General features: G+C 38.0%; 2 protein-coding genes across 2 annotated transcripts; both read right to left on the reverse strand.

Annotated features, from left to right (window-relative positions):
- Positions 1–5,891: 5,891 nt before the first annotated feature.
- LOC103442965 (exopolygalacturonase-like) lies at positions 5,892–8,133 on the reverse strand. The gene is made up of 4 exons (XM_008381745.3): positions 7,899–8,133; positions 7,320–7,631; positions 6,582–7,100; positions 5,892–6,308 (listed from the first exon to the last, which is right to left on the reverse strand). The coding sequence occupies exons 1-4, from the start codon at positions 8,031–8,033 to the stop codon at positions 6,072–6,074; spliced, it is 1,203 nt and encodes a 400-aa protein (XP_008379967.1). The 5' UTR covers positions 8,034–8,133; the 3' UTR covers positions 5,892–6,071.
- A 1,310-nt stretch (positions 8,134–9,443) lies between these two features.
- On the reverse strand, positions 9,444–13,519 carry LOC103442966 (threonine--tRNA ligase, chloroplastic/mitochondrial 2-like). Its single transcript, XM_008381746.4, has 8 exons — positions 13,069–13,519; positions 12,450–12,596; positions 12,203–12,350; positions 11,767–12,020; positions 11,260–11,637; positions 10,861–11,169; positions 10,449–10,649; positions 9,444–10,043 (listed from the first exon to the last, which is right to left on the reverse strand). The coding sequence occupies exons 1-8, from the start codon at positions 13,378–13,380 to the stop codon at positions 9,783–9,785; spliced, it is 2,010 nt and encodes a 669-aa protein (XP_008379968.1). The 5' UTR covers positions 13,381–13,519; the 3' UTR covers positions 9,444–9,782.
- Positions 13,520–13,676: the final 157 nt, after the last annotated feature.

The following is a 13,676-nucleotide window of genomic DNA, read 5'->3' on the forward strand; positions in this document are numbered from 1 at the left end:
CTATAATTAGTAATTAATTAAGCTGCTTATAGTTTTAGAACATCAATTACCACCACTACGTATGGCCCTCGGCTAGTTCAGTGTTCATTACCACTTCTTTAACATATTGTTCTCCATGCTGCCCCTCCAAGTCAGTACTCAAATTGTTTCTTCCAAGCAAACCCTAGTTGCTGCAGCCACCAGCACCCCGATCAACGCCAACTCCACCACCGCGACACAACTACAACTTGTTTAAACTTGACGGCATTACTTGTGGGAATCTTCAACAATTCTTCACATCATAGCATAATATTCCAGCTCAACTCCATCTCGGTCTCTCCCGTTATAGTCTACTCCTCTTCACTGACCGCAAATTGGTACATCACTTTACTCAATTACAAAGACATGAGCATCTACTATGACTTACTCATGCAAGTCTCGGTTTTCTATCACAAGGAGTTTCTCTCCATGACTAATGTCGTCGCTAACGGTTGTACCAAGATCCAATTCGTCTGAAGAATGAGACGCAAGTGCATGCCAGTGCTTTTGCCTCGTCGGTGTTTGTCAAGGATCTAGTTGTGGCTGCTATGTTTGAGGATTTCAGGGATGGAAACGTGGGGTTCGACGTGGCAGTGTAGGGTGCTTATAGGGTGTGGAAAGAGGATCGCATTCCGCAAGTAGGCTGTTGAGTAGGGGTGGGTTTAAAAAACCAAAAACTAAAAAAAAATCGAACTGAACACCGAACCAAAGCCGGAAAAAAAAAAATCAAACCAAGTGAACCGAATCGAAATAGGTTGGTTTGGTTTCGGTTTTGATGGTCCAGAAACCGAACAGGATCGAACCGAACCGATTTATATTTAATTATTTAATTGGGTTAATCTCAGTTTACTATCATGAAGCTTCTTGGTTTTCAACATTTAATACATGAAGTTTTTTTCATCCTAGAGTGGTATATAAAGCCATAATTTTGGGACACTTTCATATATCCGTTAAGTTTTCTGTTAAATCAGTGGTTAACTGGTGACATGGCACTCATATGGACAGTGACTAGGCACCACGTGTCATCGGGGCCCACATAAATATTAAAAAAATTAAAAAAATTAAAAAAAAATGTTTTTGGGCCTTCCAACTTAACCCTCGACCCCCTCCCTCCCTTCTCTCCACTAAGCCTTCCAGCTCCCACCTCCTCCTAACCGCTGGCGATCGCCAAGGCTGCATCATCCTCCTCGACCTCCACCTGTCTCCCATCCTCTGGTTCGATACCGACTCCTCCCCCTCCAAACTCGCCATACAGGACCTCGCATGGGTCCAGGCCCGACCTGACTCCTTCTACATCTCCTCCATCTTCGTCTACAACAACTCCACTAGCAAGGAGCTTGCTTTTCCCCTCCACGGTTCGTATTGCAACTCTCATTCATCTTCTCACTATAGTTTTTCCCCTCCATGGTGATTCACTGAAACGAATCCAAACAACTCACTCACACTCAGTCACTCATCTCTTTCCCCCTATCTCTCCATTTCTCTCTTTAAGGTTTTAGTTTGGGTTCAATTGGAGTGGTCCGAAGATCAAAAAAGGCGGCAGTGGCGGTGGGGAAGCAGAGGCATCGGAGGAGGTGATGGTGACCGATTAGCTAATGGTATACAGAGGGGCGAAGAAAGAGAGAAGGTGTACGGCAAAAGAGCACATCAGCAAAATGCCTTTGTGCGCTGCTGGAAAATGTAGCTCCATTTACCGTGGAGACACTCGGTAATTAAGCTCCTCTTTCTCTTTCTGTTTGGTTGCTGAGAAAAAAAAAAGAAAGGAATTTTGATTAGATTTTGTTGATGCACAAAATCAGTGGGAACTTTGATACAACAAAAAATGTTAAGTTTGTGACCTTTGCTAAACTACTCTGGTCACTAGTGTGGATAAGTATGTAAATGGATAAAGACAGGGAAGCAAACACAAGATGTACGTGGTTCACCCAGATTGGTTACGTCCACAGAGTAGAGGAGTTCTCATTAATTGTGAAGGGTTTACACAAGTACATAGGTTCAAGCTCTCCTTTAGTGAGTACTAGTGAATGATTTAGTACAAATGACATAAGGAAATATTGTGACAGAATGATCTCTATTTATAGAAGAGAGTTTCTAGTTTCATTCTGACATTGACACGTGTCGTGTTGTGATTGGCCTCTGATGTCGACACGTGTCACGTTATGATTGGCCTCTGATGTTGACATGCGTCGCGTTGTGATTGGCCTCCTGATTGGAGGGAGACTCTTGTGGGTCCTTGGCGGTATAATGTTGACCGGTGCTTAGTAGTTTCGAGGTTGGTCAAGTATGGTACAAACAAATTTGATTAGGAATTTGGGTATGGAAATGTAGGCATAGGTGGACAAGTCATTATGAGGCTCATCTCTAGGATAAAAGTACTTGGATTCAAAACCAGAATAAGAAAGGAATCCGATGTCGTCATCAAGAAGCTTCAGATTCAAGCCAAATCTGATGTCGGCTGGTGAAGCTGTTGTAGAGAGAGAGGGAAGAGAATCCGGAGATGAAGGCAAAGAGGTAGAAGTCGGGTCGGGCCTGGACCCATGCGAGGTCCTGGATGGCGAGTTTGAAAGAGGATGAGTCAATATCGAACCAGAGGATGGGAGACTTGAGGCGGAGGTCGAGGAGGGTGATGCAGCCCTGGTGATCGCCAGCGGCGTGGAGGAAGTGGGAGCTGGAAGGCTCAGTGGAGAGAAATGAAGAAGGGAGTCGGGGTTGAGCTGGAAGGCCCAAAAACATTTTTAATTTTTAATTTTTTAATATTTATATGGGCCCTGATGACACGTGGCACCTAGTCACTGTCCACGTGAGTGCCATGTCACTAGTTAATGGCTGATTTAACAGCAAACTTAATGGATATATGAAAGTGTCCCAAAATTGTGACTTTACGTACCACTCTAGGATGAAAAAAAATTCATGTATTAAATGTTGAAAACCAAGAATTTCAAGGTAGTAAACTGAGATTAACCCTATTTAATATATATTAATTATATAAATTATATACAAATACTCAAAATCTAGAGGCAAAAGTTTTTGAACCCCTTATACCTCCTGGTTGAGAGTTTTTTGCTTCAGCCAACTTGATAACAAGCTTTGTGTAGTTATAATCATATTAGTAAAATATTTATACTGATTCTAGAGCTTTAATTCTTTATAAGATTTCTAAACACAAAACCCTAGCCGTCCCATTTACTCCCATTTCATCTCCTTGTTCTGACTTATCAGCCTCTCTCTTCGACCTTTGAATTCTTGCATCTCCATAATTTCTTTGTTGAACGCTCGAATGTTTGCAACTACAAGCGATTTATACAAGGATTTGCAGCAATCCATTCATCATTTTCAGGTGGGTCACCGCCGCGATGCCAAATTCAAGAAGTTCAAGTTTGAAAACGGTGCTCTCGCTGTATCAATTTCATCTATTTTGTTTCGAAAACGGTGCTCTCGTTGTATCAATTTCATCTATTTTGTTCCCAATCTTGTAAATTTGTTTAATTTGTGATTGAATGATTGGGTTCATAATCATTACCCCTGCAATGCTGATAAGCAATGCACAAACGTGGAGTTTTCTTATATGTAACCTGACCAGAACTCATAACCCTTTTGATGCAAATTTTGAAATGTGCATTTTTTGTGCAAATTGGTTCTGATTGGGTTATGATGCATCTGTGCAATGTGCATTTTTGTGCAAATTGGTTCTGATTAGGTTATGCTGCACCTGTTTTGCTTTTCTTGATTGTGCATGCCTCCCTTTCTGAATGGTTCTTGTTCCTCCACTCTCCATCATAATTAAAAGAAATTGTTGCAGAAAAGAGGAAGAAAACAAATGGCAGATCTTGAAGATGCAGGGTCCATTAAAATCTAAAATTTTATGTACCCAAAATTGCAATGATGAAGATTAGAGCAATGCAAGAGTGTTCAGAGCAAAGAAGAATCTAAAAAACCCGAACCGATTGGAATGTGATTGTTCTACACTAATTGGAAATTTTTAGGAATTTTTTTCACCATTGAAGAAAAAAAAAAATCGAACCGAACTGAAATCGAATCGAAAAAAAAAAGAACTGAAATTTCAATTCGATTTCAGTTTTAGCAAAAAAACAGAACCCAACCCTACTGTTGAGGGTTGATTGTGATTGTCAGGGTTGAGATGTCAAACAATGGAACTGATGAAGCCTTGTCTGGTGGATCAAGTAAATTTGATGTTGAGATCATTTTTATGTACTGCTTCAAACTATGCCCGTGCTACCTTTATATATGTATTATTCTTTTGACTTCCATTTAACTCAATTGACTAAAAGCAACTACCCTATATACTCAAGATCTCAAGTTCTATTCCCACTTCTCCCAATATTTGCTTGCATAAAAAACTTTTGTAAAAGTTTAGGGTTCTAGTAAATAAAATTTGACTAGCTACTTCAGTGCATCAGTTTGTTTGGACCCAAATTTACACCATCGGCCCGTGTAATCAAGGTCATTGAGTAAGCATAGTTCTCAACCGTCAGATGAAAAAGTGAAGATATTTTTATTAAAGGATAATATTATGGTTTTTGTCATAGTAATTATTTTTTATTTTGGATTATCTTAGCATTATATCTTCGAACAAGTACAGTTCGAGTGAACTTGGGATTACTGCTATCAGACTGGAGAAACTTGGTAGATGAGGTTTGAAAAGTCATGGTGCATGCACAGATGGATTATGAAGAAGTCTAGATAGGCTTGGCTTTAGTGGTGATGTGATAAGTCTAAGATTTAATAGTCTTAGATAATGATGACAAGCCTAGGTAGGCTAGGCTATGATGATAAGACTTTTATTTGAATAGGCTTTTGTGAGGTTTGGAAAATCGTGAACATCTATCTGAAGGATATGGTAGTTCTCTGATGCGGATTAATTTTAGTTCCGTGGAAAAGAATTGCAGTTGGACTCTACAAGCATCATCAGGCTGTGCCAGGTAGATATCAAACGCTATAAATACATGAAGGTTGTGCAGCATTGAGGACAACTCCAACTCAACACACAAACTGCCATGCGCAAACCCTCGCTCTACGCGAAACCTCTCAACAACCTTGAGATTTTTATTTTCCTTTTTCACCAACACATCTTCAGTTTGGATAAACAGCACTGTGAAGGCAACTGGCGAACATCTTCAGTTTAAATAAACAGCACTGTTGCCGTAGAATCAGCTGACCGTAAAGCACCTTTAGTTTGGATAACCAGCATTGCGACAGGGTCGACTGGTTATCTATCCAAGTCTCGATCGAGAAGGATTTTCGAATCCTTATTGGCAGAGGTCATCTCATTAGCCTTTTCGACGAAGTGACGTGTTACAAGTTATTACATTCGGCACATTGGAAGCTGAATTTGATATTGAACTTCGCAGAACTAGCAGCCTTATCTTCAGGCTCTAGAATCCGAAGGCCGAGAGTGTTCCTTCCTCGGCCGCAGTCGCGAGATTCATAAGTCAGCAGCGTACCCAACGCAACATCAACAAATTTTACTCCTCGGCCGACGAGTTGGCACGCCCGCACATAACCGAATGACGTAGTTAGCTTATTAATTACTCGGCATGCGCGCCACGTAGGCTTGGTAGTTTTTAGGGTCAACACAGTTATAAGGAAATAACTGTCGTTAGAAGGTCTAAACAGACTAAACAGAGAATGTCATATTCCAAAAACTTGGATGTCCTTGTAATTTTTGTTTTCGTTAAAAAAATGAAAAAAGTTCGATAATTACCCAATAACCCTGTCACAAATTACACGAAAGTAAAATTCATTTTTATTTATTTAAAAATAAATAAAAATTAACACATAATACTATGTATTCTTCTTTTAGCTTGTAAATGAAATATTTTAGACTATTCACTACAAGTTAGAGAACAATGGAGTAATGAACACAATTCTTGTCATTTTTTTATAAAGTGAGATTTGAACAAAAATCTCAACCGTCAACCCACAGTCATCTCATGCCATTTGAGAAAAGTCTCATGGGTAGCTTATTTACGACGTACAACAAAAATTAAAATAAATAAATAAACACTTGTTTATAAGGAATAATTGGTTTCTTTTCAAGAAGAGGTCGCGCAAGCAAGAGCCCGTGCCACGTTGTTAATGGTGGGCTTGACATGCTTACATTGAGAGGTAATAGGGCCTTTGTTTCCACTGTATGTGAGATCAATGTCACTTAGTTGCACATTCTCACATGGCAGCCCTCCACTGCATACAATCTTAATACCGACTGGGGTTGAAGATGAGCCCTTTATGTTTTTGAAGCTGACATTGCTGATCTTAACTTTGGATGGAACCTGCATGCAATAATAGTATTATTAGAAAACACTTTTTCTCATAAATATATTTAATAAATAGATCAAAAAATTCAAGTGGATTTTCGAAAAACCGGAGTGCTTCCTGAAGACATGTACTATTCCAGAATGAACTCAGGTAGGTAGTCATTCAAAGTAGTGGAGGTTGGTGTCAATAGATCAGATGGCCATCGGTTGTATTCTATTATTCAAGATTAAGTATTTGACTAAATGATAAAGAAATTATGATGTTAATTTTTGTGCAAAATAGTATACCTTAAGTGTGCACTGATTCCATGGACAATACTCTTGGTCTATGATGACAGGGTTTCCAACATTGTCCATAATAATATCCTCAAAGTGAACATCTGAGACTACACCATTTGATGGAGAAGCAGGCCATGTTTTGATTCTCACACCATTATCTGTATTTTTAATTGTGCAGTTCTTGATAAAGATTCCGGACACAGGTTCTTCATTCTGATATCTTCCGAGACTCCCGATGCTTATGCCATGGCCGGGTCCGCAAGTAACTTTGGTTACATGGAGTTGCTTGGTGCCATCACCTATAGAGATGCAATCATCCCCTGTTCCAATGGTTGAATCTGTGATGTTGATCCCAGTTGAACGTCCGATATGAATTCCATCTGTGTTCATGCTCTCTTTAGGCGCTGAGACGGTAAAATGTTGGAATACCACATTGTTGCAACCCAAAACATTGACGTGGAAATTTTTGCTGTCTTTTGTTGTTATGTCCCGAATTATGGAATTGGTGACAAAATTGAACCTCAGATTCTGCGAATAATGTCTCATGCCAAAGTTACGTTTTGTCATAAAAAAAATTCTTATATTGTCAGATTGTGTATCAAAATTGCAAATTATTAACATGATCGATGACTTAGATTTGATGCCCGACACATACCCTTTTCAAATATATGGTCCGGCATCAGCCGTTTAGTTTCACAATCAAGCAATAGATTTAAATTATAAAAGAACAAGATTTAAATTTCTTACGATAGCAATAGATTTGCAATTTTTGTTTTTGTTGCAATCATTTTGCTTCCAAGCAGTTGCTCCTTGGCCATCGAAAGTTCCACCACCGGATAAGGTGAGCCCATCAATGCGCTCAAAACCTACCCAGGTATCTGCTTTTGGGAGTTTGCTGCCATCTGCTGGAGCCTGCAGTGTGCCTTGGAGCTGAATCTCAATAGGAGCTTTGCATGGTCCTTTGAAAGTTGCCCCTACAAACTTGTATGTCCCTCTTGGAACAACAATTTTACTTGCCAATGTCGATGCACATGCATCTGTCCAAGCTTTGCTAAAAGCCTAGATAAAAACATTGAATAAACATTAAAAACTGAAATGATTCAGTTTAATTACCAAACAATTTTAAAACGGAAATGATTTTTCGTATGCTCATTTTCTCCCATGCATATTTATTTCTTATTTCTTGGTTAAACAAATCAACGAAAAAAATCAAGAAAGTAAACAAGAAGGTGCAAAGACTAAAGAGTGTGTGCAGGAGTAATTTCTCATCTAAAAATATTAGTTTAGCATTTCAAGAAGAATTAAATAAGCATATATAATGCCTACCTGGGATATATCAGAGTTTGCCTTTCCACCATATTTTGCACTAGTGACATCATAGATACTGGATTTGGCGTTAGATGTGGATACTAACAACATGAACACAAACATGGGCAAGATACTTTTCAATTTCAAATCCATCTTGAGTTTTCAATTCAGAATTAGTTTCTTTTGTTTGAAAGTTTTTTTTCTTTTTTTTCTTTTTTTTTTGAAAACCTTTTGTTTGAAAGTTGGATGTAAACTTTATTTTGGTTTTAGCGCAATTTTATACTTGGATTGGGACGCTTAACACCATCAAATTATTTAGCCAATTACAACCTTTTTTTATGCAAGATGCCTTACCCCAAAAAGCCGTGCACTAAAAAACCTACCTGTCATTGAAGTAGTCAAAATATTTCAAAATTGCTTAAAAAAAAAAAGCTTAATTAAGAGCTTGAAATTTCCTCCCTCACAACATTTCCAAGAAACAAGGAAATATGCCCGAATTAAGATGTCTTTATAAACCGTAATGCTAGGAAGACTAAATTTGTAGATAAAATCTACAAATTAAATGATGTGTCACCAATAAGAATGAACACATTTATCAATGTTTAAGTAATAATCTAATCATCAACTTTCATGTCATTTAGTTTACAAAATTTTATGTACAAATTTAGTTTCCCTAGCATTATAGTTTTAGATTAATTAAGCTGTTTATAGTTTTAGAATTATATCCTATATTAGTAATTAATTAAGCGGCTTATAGTTTTAGATTACCAACTAATACCTAGGCACTTACTAATGAGTACCTTATATACTCACTTTCTGAGAAGGCTCAATTAGATCTTAACAAATGTTTTATTGATGTAAAAAATAATAGACATGTTAATTAATTTTTTAACTTTAAAAAATAATGAACACATGACATCTTTTAATTGGCCAAATTAGAAAGTGAGTATACACATTACTCAAAGAGTACCTAAGTATTATCCTTACCACCACTATGTATGGTTCTTGGCTAGTTCAGTGTCTAATTTGCACGAAAGATGTTCAAAACAGGATGATTGAAAACAAGAGACTGAAGTACTATGCCATCAACCATGTATATCCAAATTTAGTGCATATGTTAACCAAAACAAAATAATTTTTTTTCATATCCAGTATATAATCAACATGAAAAGTCCACGTATTATAGACGTGATGGTAATATAGTTAGAAAAAATGTGGTACAAATAATATTGGTTTAGATAATTATGTTCTAATGTCATATTTGGACCTTCTCTTGAGCTCAATAAAGATATAAATAGTCTTTCTACGTTAAAAATATAATTAATTTTCTAATTAGTACTATATAAAGCCATTCTTCATTGGGATTTTCATTGTCTAAAACCCTCTTTAACATATTTTCTTGTTCTCCATGCTTCCCCTCCAAGTCAGTACTCAAATTCATATTTTATTTAATCCATACCATCCAGTTTGGGTGGGTGGGGGTGTGTGTGTGTGTGTGTGTGAGAGAGAGAGAGAGAGAGAGAGAGATTTCTTTGTCATCAGTTAGCAGTATGAAAAAAGATGTTTAATCACTGCAAAACAATTTCATATGCAACCCAGGTTAAGTGTTGATGGCCTTCCGGCTGACATTATTGCCCTTGGTCTATGAATATATACAAATAAAAGTGCAGCCAGTCATGAACTTTGCGTCGATACCGACCTCAAGCTCTCTCCAAATCAACCTCCAATTGATGAATCAATCTTGGCATGACTGAACAATAAACGAGTATATGCTACTATGGTACATGACAAATGCAACAAAGTGCTTTTAAGTTATCTAATTTGTTTCATTTTTTTGTTTCCCTGTGATTAGACATCTTTCAAAATCGATAGGATGACCACCCTTCGCCAACTGCAAGCACTTCAAATTGACGCTTTGCTTTCAATGGCCGACTTGATTGTACTGACAAAGTCATCAATTGGCATGGTGCCAAGATCGCCACCAAACCTGGATCTTACTGTAACAGTGCGAGTTTCAACTTCCTTGGCACCGACAACAGCCATTAATGGAATTTTCTGCATCTCTGAATTTCTAATCAGTTTTGGAAGGCGTTCACCCTGGCAAAGTTCGCCGCGGATACCATTTGCTTTCAGTTTGTTGGTTACCTCTTTGCAGTAATCAAGCTGCACACATTCAAATTTCTGCTTTAGTGCAAAGATAATCATCTCTGGTAACCAAACAAAAAAATACATTTATCTAAGGTTCGTTTGCTTGTCTAGAGAAATTTGAATGTCCCTTCGCAATGCATAAATTCTGTCATCTTAAATGGATCCATCACTTTTGAAAGTGTTGGAGCGAAAACCCTTAAAAAATAATAGCATATTGAAAGAATTACAGGTGTACAATTCATGGCATGGATAATCAGCAATGAGATGTATGAAAAAATATACCCATTTTATCAATGAAAAGGTATGGTAATCCAAGGTATGATGAGCCATTCAAACTTCATGGGGCAACCAAAGAGGCCCTACGTAGGTGTGTTAACGGTTTCTTGAGTTAAATGAAACATAAACGAGTTCTTTACATACCTGAGTGTCGGTAACTGGTAAAACATGAGCTTGCACTGGCGAAAGCCATAATGGAAAATCCCCCGCATAATGCTCTATAAGGACTCCAAAGAATCTCTCCAATGACCCAAGAACAGCTCTATGGATCATGATAGGCCGCTTCTTTTCCGAGTTTGAGTCAACATATGTTATGTCAAAACGCTGTGGTAGGTTAAAATCAACCTGTACAGTTTGGGAAATAAAATATCAAACAATTGTAAAAGACAAATAAAGTGGCTTTAGTTTATCCAAAAAAAAAAATCAATGTAATTCATTCCACTCAGAAATATGCTTAAAATCTCCTATGAACATTTTACAAAGTGATAGAGAGAGAGACAGAGAGACAATACCAAATTAAAAACATGCATTAAAATTTTGCCCGTTCAGGACTTACCTGTATAGTTGAGCACTGCCACTTCCTTCCAAGGGCATCCTCAATCTTAAGATCAATCTTTGGACCATAAAAGGCACCACCACCTTCATCAATTTGATAGCTCCAACCTTTATCATCCAAAGCATCTCTAAGGGCAGATGTTGCTTTCACCCATATATCATCATCTCCAACAGCTTTCTCTGGCCTCGTAGATAGATTGACTTCATAATTACTGAAGCCAAATTGCAACAAAAGTTCTTCGGTAAGATCTAGGACACCCCTGATTTCATCTTTGATCTGATCTTCTAGACAAAATATGTGTGCATCATCCTGCAAAATGGTCCTCAGGTTAAACAAAAAACACTTCGTAGATCTAGGAGTATAGACTAACAGTTCGGGAATGAGATACTGACACCATACCTGAGTAAAACCTCTTACACGAAAAAGGCCATGCAAGCTTCCAGATAACTCATACCTATATACGGTTCCCAACTCAGCAACTCGAATAGGGAATTCATGATACGAGTGACGCTTTCTTTTGTAAACCAAGATATGATAGGGGCAGTTCATCGGTCGAAGCTGATAAAGTTCATCCTCAACATTCATCTGATCATACATATTCTCTCTGTAATAATCCAGATGACCACTTATCTGCCAAAGGTTTGCCTTTGCAACATGTGGAGTATACAGCAAATCATAACCACATTCTATGTGGATCTTTTTCCACAAATCTTCTATTACATGCCTCACAATAGCACCCTTTGGATGCCAGAACACTAAACCCCCACCGGCATCATTCTGTAAAATTCACCAACTAAAATGTTCAATGCAAGAACCCTCATACCAAATAATTGCCATTAATGGAACTGCTAATGATAAATCTGTGTAAACAACAAAAAGAGAGGCAATCCACTTCAACTTGACTACCTGTATAGAAAACAGATCAAGAACTTGACCAAGGCGCCTGTGATCTCTACGTTTAGCTTCCGCTTTGAAATGAAGATATGCCTTCAATTGTTCTTCGCTCTCCCATGCAGTGCCATAAATCCTCTGCAGCATGGGTTTCTTTTCATCACCTCTCCAGTAAGCACCAGCAATAGACTCAAGTTCGACAGCTTTTCTGTTAATTTTTCCAGTTTTTTCAACATGAGGCCCAGCACACAGGTCCCACCATTCATCGCCTATGAATAATTTAGATATAAGGTACTATGACATGAAAACATTTTACTCCAACTAGATGCCAGTTCAAAACAAGATCAAATCCCAGTACATGCATTATGCATATGGTACATCATTTAAGCACAGTTCGTGCATATGAAATCATCATCTTTCATGCTACATTGAGAAATGTAGAAAACCTTACCAATGTGATATATGGTAATGGGATCTTCCTTAATACTATTCAAAATTTCCAATTTGTATGGTTCGTTGAGAGCAGTTATTCTTCTGTGAGCTTCATCTCTTGAAACTTCCTCTCTTATAAGTGGTAAATTCCTACCAATGATGCGATCCTACAGATGACATAAAAAACTAATGAATACTTGTCAATGCTTTCATGGTTCCCAACTTTTGAAAAAAAATATAGTAACTGAAACATAAATTTTACTTACCATTTCCTTCTTGATCCTCTTCAACTCTTTGTCCGTCAAAGGCTCCATATCAAAATCATAATAGAACCCATTTTCTATCCACGGACCAATTGTCACTTTTGCATCCGGGAAGAGCTTTTGAACAGCCATGGCCATCACGTGTGCACACTGCAGTCATACACATAAATGGTTCATCCTCATAGTAACTGGAAAGGCACCATCGATACCAAATTCCGAGGAAATTCATACAAAGGAGCATAGCTCAAGCTCAACACTTTATTGAAAGACAGAAACCCAGGTAACTTCTCACATTCCCAACAACAGGATGAAAAATTTACCATCTTATCTACTGCTGTAAACCCATTTTTCCGGGTCCTATTCGATCAAATTACCGAAAAGTAATGTTCTTTTTTCTTCTATCCCACTTCCTTGCTCTTCACAATAGAATTAAATAACAAGCAGTAACGTAGAACTTGAAATAGTTGCACAAAAGCATCAAGTTTCAAAAAAAAAAAACAAAGTTCCGAAGAACCTAAGGATTCATATATTTCGACACGAAAGCACCTCCTACTTCAATTTAACATAACACAATCATAAATCCAATCAAAAAAATGAAATTTCAATGCGCAAAGAAAAATACCGTGTGTCGAATTCTGAGCAGGCTCTCCGAGGACTCGTTGGTTGGAAGCACGACTTTCTCAGGCTTATCAGTTACCTCCATCTGGGCATCCTTCAATTTGTCGTCTTGGGTCGAGACCTGAGCCTCCGTGGCCACTGCTGAGGAGGTGGAGACTCCATTTCTGCCGCCGTAGAGGGCCAGAGCCCTGAACTCGGAGTTCAGTGGCGAAACGCAGTGTTTAATCGGGGAAAGGAAAGAAGGGGGGGTCTTCAGGAGAGGGATTGAGAGGAAGGAAGAAGAAGTGGCCATTGCCATTCTCTGAAGAATTAACATTTGGGTTGCGTTTGAATTTCAGAATTATGGTTGTGTTTGTGTGCGACGGTGGAGGGTGAGTGAGAGTCGTGTTTGAGAATTTGTGGTGGAGGTTTGGCTTTGGGTTTTCTCGACGGACTCGTTTAAAGGGTATATTTTTGGGAACTTTAACAAAAAGTTCTGGTACCGTTTATTTTAACGAAAAATCATATTTTTATACTGAAAAGTCAATTCTAGTACTATTTACTTTACTCTTTATTTTGTCCTTATCATTAAAACTCAAAGTTTTCAAGCCATTTTCATTAGTTTTCTTTATA

The sequence above is a fragment of the Malus domestica genome, chromosome 09, assembly GCF_042453785.1.
Source record: "Malus domestica chromosome 09, GDT2T_hap1".
Taxonomy (NCBI): Eukaryota; Viridiplantae; Streptophyta; class Magnoliopsida; order Rosales; family Rosaceae; genus Malus; species Malus domestica.